The sequence below is a fragment of the Phascolarctos cinereus genome, unplaced genomic scaffold (genome assembly GCF_003287225.1).
Source record: "Phascolarctos cinereus isolate Bilbo 61053 unplaced genomic scaffold, phaCin_HiC Scaffold_726;HRSCAF=1367, whole genome shotgun sequence".
Classification (NCBI taxonomy): domain Eukaryota; kingdom Metazoa; phylum Chordata; class Mammalia; order Diprotodontia; family Phascolarctidae; genus Phascolarctos; species Phascolarctos cinereus.
This window is the reverse complement of record NW_027556098.1, coordinates 4,899,355-4,912,216: the sequence shown is the minus strand read 5'-3', so window position 1 is coordinate 4,912,216 and position 12,862 is coordinate 4,899,355. Positions and strand designations below refer to the sequence as shown.

Here is a 12,862-nt window from a genome sequence, read left to right as displayed (position 1 = left end):
CATTCTATAACAGAAGTGAGATTGAACACACTTCTTCCTCACTTTGAAGCTAGATCTCCATAAACTATTCCATGCAGCCTATTATAATAAATCAATTAATATTTACTGAGCAGCTATTATGAGCAAAATGCAGTGTAAAAACACAGGACTGTCTATGTCCTCAACACAAATCTACTATTTACCAGCAATGTGACCTTGGGCAAACCATCTATGAGATGATAGTAATACATTCCCAACCTATATCAAGGGGCCATATGAGGACTGAATGAGACCATGTATGCAACAGCATCTTGAAAACAATCAAGTACATATTTCAATAGTTCAAAGTTCCATGATTTTATTATTGTGGGCATTCCCTCCACTAAAACAGATCACAACCTATCCCTACCTCAGGAGATAGTCTTCTTGAGTTGCTGTGGCCAAAATAAATGTCATTACCCAGTGGCCAACCTCTGGATAGCTCTCCAAACTGAATTAAGCCTCATCCTCAGATAAGAGACACATAATCCATCACCACATCAATACTTAAAGCCTTTCTACCTTGGTAGGATCATCCAATCATTATTATTTATTTAGCAGCCACCATGTGCCAGGAGAGGCAGCTACATGGTACAATGGATAGCGTACTAGGCCTGGAGTGAGGAAGACTCATCTTCCCGAGTTCAAATCTGGCCTTGGACACTTACTATGTGTCCCTGGGTAAGTCACTTAACCTTGTTAGCCTCAGTTTCCTCATCTGTAAAATGAGCTGGAGAAGAAAATGGCAAACCATTTCAGTTTCTTTGCTGAGAAAACCCCAGATGAGGTCATGAAGAATATGACATGACTGAAATAATTGAACAATCACAAATATATAAATATGTGTGTATGTATGTGTATATATACACACACATATATTTGTATATATGTGTGTGTATATATATGTATATGTATGTGTATATGGACCTTTATATACAGATATACACATTTATATGTATAAATCTTTATATATATCTTTACATATAAGATCTATGTATAAGATCTTTATATACATAGATCTATATACACACACATACACACGCACACATATCAAAGAACAACACAAGACAGTAAATACTAGCAGGGAGGTACAGACCATAAGAGCTATAGCAGTCCAAGGGAAGGAGCCTCTCTGGAGCAGTTAGGAAGGTATCCACAGAGAAGGCAGCACTCCATCTGTGTCTTGAACATGGGGAGCATTCAGAAAAGCAGAGAAGAAAGATAACCATACTCCAGGAAGAAGGAAGAACATAAGGAAGGAAACAATGAAAGAATAAAAGAAAGCATGACTGAAGGGTAATGAGCAGGCAAGTTTTATTGGAGGATGTTCCCAGTAGATGGGGGGGGAAAATGTGCTAGGGGTGGGGAGGGGTTCACTCTTAGTTGTGACTGCAAGGACAGAATGGGATCCACGATAATGTAGTATGCAATTATAGTTATATCAGTTTTGCAAGAAATTTGGGGTGTATACACATATTTGGGAAAAGGAAAAAGGGAATGAAATCTCACATGAAAGATTATTAACAGAACAAGAAAAATGTTTGGAAAATAGTATTATATATTTACTATAACTATTTTAATGTATTATTATAAATATAGATATTGTTATAAAATGATAATAAATATATTCATATATTTACACATTATAAACTTTTATATTTATGTATTATATAAATTCTATATTACTATAAATTATAAAATTATTTCCTTTTATTTAAAATTTAAATTTTATTTAAATAATATGTATTATTTTATTTTATTTCATTTTTTACCTGATTCAAGTAGCCTCTTGGCACAGGCTATCTGCTGGTTTTCACAAGCCACATAAAGAGGAGTGCCAAGGTGTCTGATATTTTCATTTATATTTGCTCCGTGAGATACAAGGGATTCCATACACCCCAGGTGACCTAAGGGCCAAAGACAAAACAGTCAGTTAATAGTATAATTGTTGTTGATTGTTGCTTTGTGGCCTTCATTCTCGAAGAGAACCAATGACATCAGGAGGGTGATGCCCTAACTTGCAAGTGATTTGGATTTAAGTGAGGCAAGCTGTGCAAAGTCGTCAGCCTCACTGCCTCCTCCACGGCCATGTAAGTCCAGTAGCAAGACACAGTATAATGTGTCTATTTAAAGGCAATGATTTTCCCCTTGCCAGACCTTGAGATCTGGAAATGGCTTATCTATAAAGCTGGAACCTAAGTCAATTACTGAGCAGAGAGTGAGCAAGTTCAAACAGAAAATCTGAACGCTTCTAAGACCTTTGCTTTAAACAGCTGTGAATCTCTTCTCCACCCATAGCCATCCTATCCCCTCCATCCCTTTCATGAGTGCTGTGGCCAAGCTTTTTATGTCATCTGGTTATCTACCCTTTGGTGAGGGGTTTCTTTGAACTTAACTTGGGCTGCCCCTCAAAGGACAGAAACACAGCCAGTCCATTGCCAGGCTGCATTTGAAGACTTTCCAGTCTGGAAGGACCTGTCAAACACCCCCACTCAGCTGGCAGAGCCCTCATGAACCTTAGGTGAACTCCATATCATGATAAGATTTCTCAGGAAGGTTTTGATGGAGGGGAAATTAATCAGCAGGGCTAATTTTGAAAACAAAACCAAAAAAACTCCCAGTGGCCTGGGACAAACTGCCTTTATTTTTCTTTCATTCTTGATATATTATCACCACTAAAATAGAGATAAAATACAGTTGGGGAGGAAATCAGGCACCCCATGTGGATTTGGGGGCAAAGATGTAAACTCATCTTCTATGGGCTCACTACAGGGCCTAGAAGTGGGGCAAGAGGCAGGCAAAAACAAAAAGGTTGAAAAACCTTGCCCAAATTGAGCTTTCAGATGCCTCTGGTGTCCATATATAAAACTGAGGGGAAAAAAAGGTACATAATGATGATCAGGGAGCCAGGGTAAGGCAAACATGGCCAGATTAAACTGAACTGGCTTGTCTTTAAGTCCAAAACCTCAGATTTTAAAAATGTGTACTTTTTTTAAGTTTCCATAAATCTTTACAGTAGTATTAGTGCAGTGAATATAAGACAGAACCAGATCTTGTCTTACTAAACTTGTTTGCTTTTGATTCAGCAAGAAATAAAGAATTTGCAGTAATCCTCCAGAGCTAAACATGAAAGCTTGGGATTCATGGAAAAGAAAAAAGAATTAGCATTCTTTGACTACAGCCTCTTGCAGTTACAGAAATTATATTTTCCAGATAAGAAATTGACCAACTTTGCTTAACAAAGGGCACTGGCTCTGAGACAATAGGTTTTTTAATTCTTTTTAACGACTTTAAATAATGGGACCTATATCCTTTTTATTTTAACACCTGATTGATTTGGAGTAGGGGTCTTCATAAAAGCTTTGAAACACCCCTCTGCTACCCTGGCTCAATAAAAATTAAGCCTCCGTTACAAAAGAGGTGATATGGATACAAAGAAAAACCCCAAAAGGCAGTATCCATCCTTAAGAAAGTTAGGATTGAGGGAAGGAAAAAGAAAGGAGTATCTGACTCTCTGTGACCTCTTTTGGAGTCTTCTTGGCAAAGATACTGGAGTGGTTTGCCATTTCCTTCTCTAGCTCATTTTACAGGAAACTAAGGCAAACAGAGCTACATGACTTGCTAGTAAGTCTCTGAGGCCAGATTTGAACTCAGGAGGAAGAGTTTTCCTGACTCGAGGCCCACTATGCCACCTAGATGCCCACAATCTTTTGCAAATTCACCTCTTTTAGCAGCTTCATGGATGGGAGATGCAAGATCACACACAGCGTGAGGACTCGCTCCATGTTCTAACAGTAAGTTCACACAGTCCTGGCTTCCACTTACACAGGCATTGTACAGAGGTGTGTGCCAATCAACAGTCACTCCATCCACCTGAAGAAGAAAAAAAAGACACATCTATCTGTGGAGGGCAAATAATTAGCAGTGTGATTTTAAAATAAACTCCCAGTGGCCTGGGACCAAACTGCCTTCAATCTTTAAATTTTTCTTTTCATTTTGGGAATATCATCAATACTAAAATAGAAGTAAAATACAGTTAGAGAGGAAATTGGGCACGTAATGGGGAGGTAGGGACAAAAAGAGGGTGCATACTTTGAGAAGCACTTTCCAAGTAGAGATATTAGATAATAGAGGATTGTTAATCCCTGTCGTCCTGGGTATGTCCTCATTCATCACTCATGTATTCCCTCACTAATACCTTTACCAGGTTCTCTTCCCCTTCCCAGAAACTGGATGAGAAGTAGGAAACAGAAAATAGGAACTGCTGGCAGATATTCCCTGCTGGCACCGAAGAAAATGATGATAGAAAATCAAGGTCAATTTATGTACTTATGGTAAGGTTTCAGGGTCTCTCTTGGGAGACAGCAATTTCCCATTTTTACATGCTTGAGGTGCACTGTCTCAGTACAAGGCCCACCTGGATGCCAGATTGAATTCAGCAAAGTGAGGAAGATGTAAATGGATGATTTCTAAGAGCTCTTCCAGCTCTACTGAGCTATGTCATTCTGAGCTGAAAATATAGATGTCACAGTAATATTCATTAGTTTGGAATTCCGCATTTTACTTTTTTCTAAGGATTAAAAAAAACTTGACTGATATAATCTTCTGCAGAAAACCACTGTCAGCATTTAAAAATCTGCATGAACAAAGCACTCAAAAATATCCTGGAGGAATTAACCAGTTTCATTTTTTTCATCCCAGTTTCTAAGATGAGATATGAACAGAACTGACCTGAGCCCCATGCTTCAACAGAACACCGGCACAAGTCGAGTGGCCCCCTAGACAAGCTTCATGAAGTGGAGACACTCGATCAGCTGTAATGAGGTTTACACCATATCCCTTGTGAAATGAGAACAGGCAAAGTGTAAGGGAGTAGAAACCAACCTACAATACCAGGTGGTTATCTCTGAAGAAACTCCACAAGAGTCAATATAGCAATCATGACTAGATCTCGTGGACTGTTAGGACCTAGTACTAAATGTTGCCAGAAGTAACAGGTGGGTGTTTCAGACTAGAAATCCACATATTTTTTTTTGAAATTAAAAAAAGAAAAGAAAAAAAGAAATTAAAACAAATATTTATTTTAGCACCTTTAGAAACCTAAAGCATTTTGATGGTCGAGGAATATAAAAAATGTATTATGTACAATTCTATTTATTCAGAAAATTATCCTTTTAGGGTGTGTATTAGCATGAAGATTTTGACCCCCAGTATGACAGATGAATTCATAGGAAGCTATGAAAAACAATTGTATAGTATAAACAGGCATGAATGGTTTGTGTTTGTCATCTCTTGAGGGAAAATCTATTGCAATGACATCATAGACCCACTGGAAAATGTAGATATGGAGGAAGAAAGAAGATTCTGGGATTTTTTTGCCATATTTCAAAAAAATATACTTTCCCCAATTTTCCTTCATTCCTAAATTGCTAAATCTACCTTATTTTCCTTTTCTGATATAAGGGTATGAATATTATCTATTTGTAGGAAAAATGAGGTAAGAGAAATAATAAACTGTTATTCAATCGTACAAATTATTCAACAATTCAAGTTTTAACACAATCTTTGAGTTTTCTCTGTCCCAGAGACCAAAGACATTAGCTGTTGTAAACTTTTAGGGTCAACAGATCCTTTCTCTAACTCTATCCTTCAATAACATTTCCTATTTGAAATCCCATGCAATCGGTCTATACCATCCTTTCCCCATCCTTGTTGAGGTACCCGATCAAAATCCAGGTTATTCTTTCAATTTTTAAAATTATAATAACTGAAATTTACATAGCACTTAAATATGACAGTAATCCCCCATTAGCCTATAAGCTCGTGAAAGTAGGTATTGTTTTACTCTTTGTATTTGTATCCCAAGCACTAAGCACTGGCCTTGAACATAGTAGGTGTTTAAATAAATGATTGTTGATCAATTATCTCATTTCTCCAACCGTTAGGGAAAATTATGGTATAATTGGCTCCTTGATCTCCAAAATTTTGGTTTTAGACTCTTCATGATTCCATTTGAGGCTTTCTTGTCAAAGATACTAGAGTGGTTTGCCATTTCCTTCTCCAGGTCCTTTTACAACTGAGGAAAAGGACGTCTGAGGCTAGATTTGAACTCAAGAAGATGAGTCCTCCCGACCCCAGGCCTGGTGCTCTAATCACTGCACCGCCTAGCTGCCCCTAATCTAAAGTCTTGTCCAGCTCTAAATCTGTGATCCTACAATCCTGAAACAGCAAAATGGCTTTGTAGCCATTTACTCCTCTTCTGTGTTGTGCTATGATTGCTTATTCTCCAAGAAAAACAGAAAAATGTCAAAGTTGCTGGCCCTTGACTGAGACTCTTTGAGAGAATTATCAGAAGACTTGCAAAAGTTGTTTTTCAGTTTTTTGGTTTTTTCTTATGGGTGGCCCTTAGGGAGTTGTTCACCTGAGGACCGATGACATCACAGATGAGTTGGATTTAAGTGAGGCAGAGTTGCACAAAGTCATCCTCACTCTCTCTTCCAGAGCCATCAAAGTCCAGTGGCAGGACACTAGTCAAGACAACTGGTGATGGCCCAGATGCAGTAGACAACCATGACCATCTTCAATGTCTGGCCGAGCTCTAAGCTCTCCACAGCGTCTACTTCAGCCGCCTTCATGGCCATTGGAACAAATTGTTCTCATCTGCCCATTCTACCAGGGGAAGTCTTCACATGCTTGGGGTAGGCATCCCCCTAATTCACCAATGGGTTCAAGGCCTGTCGGTTACCCTCAGTCTGGTTTAGTCCATTTACTGAGATGGTTTTACCAGCATGTGGCTCCTGCACATGTTACAGTTTCTTGGAGCCATAGGTGAGACATCAAAGATGGATGAGCAGCCCTGAAAAAGCTTCAGCAAGCCTTCACGTCAGAGGTGGTACAAGGTAACTAGATTCAATTTTTAGAAATATTTTTGAGGCAATTTTTAATTACACGGTTTCCCTGATAAATGGCTCTAGTATCTTGATGTTTCTTCTCAGAAAAATTAAAATTCTTTTCATATTCCATTTCAATAAATTGCCTCAGATAGTATATTTGGCACAATACCAAGTCTTTTTTTCATTTTTGTGAGCATTTAAAAGAGTTCATCCAAAATAATTCTGCATTGTCTGTTTCCCATTTCTGGTTGGAAAACCACCTAGATTAGGAGGTACCTGGTATTCTGGACATAAACTAGGTGTGGAATCCAAAAGGGGCTTAAATCCATGGCCTTTTAAGGGTGATACTGGAAGGAGAGTCTAGAAAAACCCATTGTCTGTCATTATACCTCAATTTGTAGTTCACAGTTTGAAGAGGTCAGGGACTGTGCCTTCCCCTTTCCTTAAGAACTTCGTCTCATCTAGTACACAATGAACATCCATTAAAGGCTGACTGACCAACTGACCTTAACCTGAATCTTTAGTATGGCCTTTTGTTCTTGGATGACTACGCCATAGGCCTCTACAGGATATGGCATCAGTTACTTTCTAAATTTCTCTGCTATGTTGTGGACATTTGCAGCATGATTATAACTCTTTTTTTTCCTCCTTGATGGAGCAGATTTTAAGATTAAGGAAGAATGTTCTGGAGCAAGAATTATTTATTGGCTCTCTTGATATATTAAACTTACTACTTCTGCTATGATTGGCTTTTTTTTCCCCAGAAGAAAAAAAAAAAACAAAAAACAAAAACAAAAAACAAATACAAAACACAGATGTGCTTTATCTATGTGCATAGTTCATGAAAATTCAAAATTAACAACAAACTATTATAGGTTACAAAAAGACTCACCCTAAGTCTCCTTTAACTCACGGTTTTTCCCAAAATGAATTTAATTTAATTAATGAATTGTTAACAGATCTGCTCCAATTCAACATTCTGGTTGGAATGCCCTCCCCTTCTAAGTTCACCAAGCAAAACCCCGTCCTTCCTGCAGAGTACAGGTCAAGGGCTAGTCTCTTCATGAGTCCTTTCCAGATGTTCTAGGAAGATATGACCACTTGACCATTCCATGGCATTTTGTTATAGCCCTTACTATATTCTTCAAGTAGCTTGTACTGTAAGACATACCTGCCTTCTATCTCCTACTAGATTGTATGCTCCTCAGCAGGACAAATGTCTGGCATCTTCTTTTGGAAAGAAAAAGTCTTGGCTTCTGTATTCATAGGAACTGGGCTCAAATCCCATTTCTGATCCTTACTACTTATGCAGTCTTGGGTAGGGACAGCTGGGTGGCACAATGGATAGAGTTCTGGGCCTGGAGTCAAGAAGACCTGAGTTCAAATTTGGCCTTAGAAACTTACAAGCTGTGTGACCCTGAGTAAGTCACTTAACCTTGTTTGCCTCAGTTTTCTCATCTGTAAAATGAACTGGAGAAGGAAATGGCAAACCACTCCAGTGTCTCTGCCAAGAAAACCCCACAAAGAGTCAGACATTACTGAAATGACTGAACAACAGCAAAGGACTCTCTACCTTCTCCAGCAAGGAAATTTTCTCTACCAATAAAAGATTATTTAGCAATGGATCTGTGATGTAACTAGTATAAAGAGCTTCTGGTAAGGAAACTCACGAATTATTTTACAATTTATAAGCTTAGAGAGTTTCCAGGGGACACTGAGAGTGACCCTTCCAAGGTCACACAGCTAGTACGTGTCAGAGTCAGGAATTAACCCAGCACTTCCTCACACCAAGGATGCCTCTCAGCTATCCACAAAGAAATGAAAATGGTAAAGGAAAAATTAAAAAGGAAATAGTAGAGATAAATAGCTTGTTTTAAAAGGGAGAAAAAAGGAAAAAAGAGGGGGGACATAGAGGATTTTACAAGCTTAGCGACAAGACACTACGTATACCTGCTCCTTCATCCTTGCTCCTTGGCTAAGTACAGAGAAAGGAAGCAAGATTTCTGGGATTGAAAAGACAAATTAAACCTTCCCTATAATTAACTTGCCTCAGCAAGGTATATTGATCAGGGTTAGAGAAAGAAGTTAAAGGTTAAGTAACCCAGGGCCAAGCAAGTCTGAATATTGAGGACAAATTACCAACAAACCTGAGTTAAAGCTAATGATGGTGAAAAAGGGACCAATTTGTTTCTACTCATTCTTTTATTTCAGTAGCTTGCTCTAAAACAAGGATTCTTAACTACTTTTTGTTTTATAGACCCCTTCAGTGGTCAGTCTGGTGAAGCCTAGGGACCTCTTCTCAGAATAATGTTTTTAAGCACATAAAATAAAATATGTAAGACTACAAAGGAAACCAGTTATATTGAAACAGTTATAATATTTCTTTTCAGTCCATGGACCCCAGGTTAAGAATCTCTAATCTAAAATAATTTACACACTTCTAGTTAAAAATATTTAAATTCAGTTCAATCCAACAAACATTTTTGGTAACATCTATTATGTTCAAAGCATTTCAACATTTTTGTTGTCATTCAGTCATTTCAGCTGTGTCTGACTCTTCATAACCCCATTCTGGGTTTTCTTGGCAAAGATACTGAGTTAGTTTTCCATTTCCTTCTCCAGCTCATTTTACTGATGAGGAAACTGAGGCAAATAGGGTTAAGTTACTTGCCCAGGGTCACACAGCCAGTAAGTGTCTGAGGTCAAAACTGAATTCAGGTCTTCCTGACTCCAGGGCCAGCATTCTATCCACTGTACCACTTAGCTGCCCATTTATTAAATACTTAGTGTGTGTTACAGCTTTTTTAGTTAAAGCAGGGAGCCCTATGAGGAGAAAGATTTGTCGCAAATAAGGGAAATCAGGAAAGCCTGCATAGAGGAGGTAACATTCGAATTAGGCTTTAATGTACAAGTAAGAATTCAGCAGATGAAGAGAGGAAATATAAAACATCCAGAGTAAAGGCATGGAGGTAGTAAAGTACAGATGGCAAAGACTGTCTTTTGGCTCATTTCTCTCCTTAGCCCTTAGCATAGTGCCTGGCACATAGCAGGTGCTTAATAAATATTTAATGATTGGTTGACTGAAAGCAGTTCAGCTTGTTTGGAGAATGGAGTGTGTAGAGGGGAGTGATATAAACTAAGGCAGAAAACAGGGTAGCACCAGACTGTGAAAGTCCTTGAATGCTAGGCTAAAGAGTCTGAACTGCAGTTGGCAAGTAACAGGACAATGAAGGTTATTTAGCAAGAGAGTTATAAGCTGATATGCATATGGAAGATTATGTGACGGTGGTATAAAGATGGATTGGAGGGGAGCAAGTACAAGTGGAAATATCTATTGAGAGGCTAGTATGGAAGGAAGGAAGGAAGGAAGGAAGGAAGGAAGGAAGGAAGGAAGGAAGGAAGGAAGGAAGGAAGGAAGGAAGGAAGGAAGGGTAGAGGGAGGAAGGAAGGGAAGGGAAAGAAAGGGAAAGGAAGAGAAAGGAAAGGAAGGGGGAAATGGAAGAAAAGAGAGGGAGGAAGAAAAGGAAGGAAAGGAGAGAAAGAAAAAGAAAGAAAGAAAGAAAGAAAGAAAGAAAGAAAGAAAGAAAGAAAGAAAGAAAGAAAGAAAGGAAGGAAGGAAGGAAGGAAGGAAGGAAGGAAGGAAGGAAGGAAGGAAGGAAGAAAGAAAGAAAGAAAGAAAGAAAGAAAGAAAGAAAGAAAGAAAGAAAGAAAGAAAGAAAGAAAGAAAGAAAGAAAGAAAGAAGAAAAGAAAGACTTCTACCTGATGTCACTGAAGGCCCATCCCTAATTACATACCATTACATACATTGTGTGTGTCCTTGTCTATCACAATGTAACTGGGAGACAAGAGAACTGGGTTCAAATCCTATATATGACATTTACTAGCTTTGTATCCTGGACTGGTAGAGATGGAAATGGGCTGGGGAGAGGGGGAGGAATATGTGAAAGATGTTGCTAATTAATAGGATCTGATAACTAAGGATGAGAAATAAGGGGTATAAGAGATTTCAAACATGGGAGACTGGATGAAATAGTTAAAAATAGAAGGAGGCACAGATTTAAGGAGAAAGATCATGTTGTCTCAGTTTTAAACATTCTGAGTTTGAAACAATGGTAGGATATCTACATGAATGTGTTCTTTGGGTAGCTGGAAATTTGGCAAAGTGCCTGGCACGTAGTAAGCTCTTAATAAATGCTCATTGATTTATTGCTTCAGTCTGAAGAACAGAAGTCAGAGCTAGATATAAATATTTGGGAGTCACCTACATTATAGTTGAAGCCACGAGAGGGAATAAGGTTAAAAGGGACAAGGACAACACTTCAAAAAGCCTTAAGTACAAGAGGTCCTGGGTTCAAATCTAAGATGTTCCCCTTGCTATATGTCTTTCTGAGTCTCAATTTTCTCCTATGTAAAATGAAAGGTTTGGACTAGATGACCTTTAAAGACCCTTCCTTTCTAAATCCATGAATCATAAGATGTGTAAGATACCATTTTATAATATTATAACATAATACAATAATAATTATATAACATATATATATATACACACACACATATATATATATATACATAATATATATATATATACATACATAATATCTGTCTTTAAATCTCCTTCTGCTATACCATTACACAGATATGCCACAATTTTTCTTCTGTAAGTTTCCTACAGTCAGACATTTGGATGTTTCCAGGTTTTTACAAATAATATAGCTATAAATAACTTGTACAGATGTTTCTTATTTAGTAGTGATAATTCTCTTAGGACACATTCCCCATTGTGAGATTACTGGGTCAAAGGATATGGTTATTTGCATTGCTCTTGTAGTGTACTTTCTGACTCAATAATCCCACCATGGGAAATACAGCCTAAGAGAATGATCCTAAGGAAGAGTTCTCACCAATTTATAATGTCATCAGCAGTGAGTTGAATTTCCTCATTTTTATTAATGTTTACCAATTTTGTAGCTGACATCTCAAGAGTTGTTTTAGTTTGCATATTTGAGACTGAACTTCCCCTCCACCCCCCAAACCTCTATGTTACAGTGGAAAGTGGTGGATATGGAATCAGGAGGATCTGGATGCAAATTATGCCTCTGAGGCTAACCACTTCTCTGACCGTGGGCATGTGATTTAATTTCTCCAACCAGGTTTCCCAACCTGAAAAGACAATAAATCTTACAGTTTTTCTGCAAGTACAGGTCAAATGTGATTATGTAATCAAATGTGATATAAAGTGCCTTTCAAATGTTAAAGGACTATATAAATGGCATTATTATTATTATTATTATTATTATTATTATTATTATTTATTGTTGTTATTATTATCATCTTGTTCTCATCTTTTTTGTTATTGTAGAGGTTTTTATAGAAACTGTCTGAGGATTAGTTGATGTCCTGTTACTGTTCCATTCTATTTAATGTTCTGTAGACTACTGAGCAGGTAGAAAAAAATGACATTTTTGTAATTGAATAAGAATATTGAACCTGACAAATGGTCTCCCCACACTTCAGTTCATTTCTCCCACTGCTATGAAAGTGATTTTTCTTAAGCATGGATCTGAATATGTCACTCCCCTACTCAATCTTCTATATACTAAATGAAATAACAATAAGCCCTTTGGTATGTTTATTGCTATTCTATTAAACCTATATGTTAAATATATAAATTAATTTAACAATTATCTTTTTTTTGTTAATCCAACCCATCGATGAAGATTGACTGTTTCTCTAATTATTCACTTCTTTTATTTCTGTCTATAATATTTCGTAGTTATTTTTGTAAATGCTGCATGAGTAATTAAGCCAATCAATTCCCTAACTGTGTTGTTGTTGTAAATAAGATTTATGCCTTAAATATATATTCTGCTTTTTATCGGTAACACAAGGATATAAGTGATTGTATGAGCTTATCTTATAACCTTCAACATTGTTAATTTTATTTTCTCAA

The 12,862-nt window shown here is 37.4% G+C and overlaps 1 protein-coding gene across 3 annotated transcripts in view; it reads right to left on the bottom strand.

The window, feature by feature from the left end:
* The window catches only part of ASB11 (ankyrin repeat and SOCS box containing 11), a 115,786-nt gene that overhangs the window by 12,834 nt on the left and 90,090 nt on the right, over positions 1 to 12,862 (bottom strand). For all 3 annotated transcript variants that reach the window (XM_078146098.1, XM_021007502.2, XM_021007503.1), the window contains 3 exons: positions 4,750 to 4,857; positions 3,741 to 3,891; positions 1,791 to 1,925 (listed from right to left, as the gene is read on the bottom strand). In XM_078146098.1, the coding sequence (XP_078002224.1) occupies positions 1,791 to 1,925; positions 3,741 to 3,891; positions 4,750 to 4,857 (394 nt within the window). The remainder of the gene's footprint in view (positions 1 to 1,790; positions 1,926 to 3,740; positions 3,892 to 4,749; positions 4,858 to 12,862) is intronic.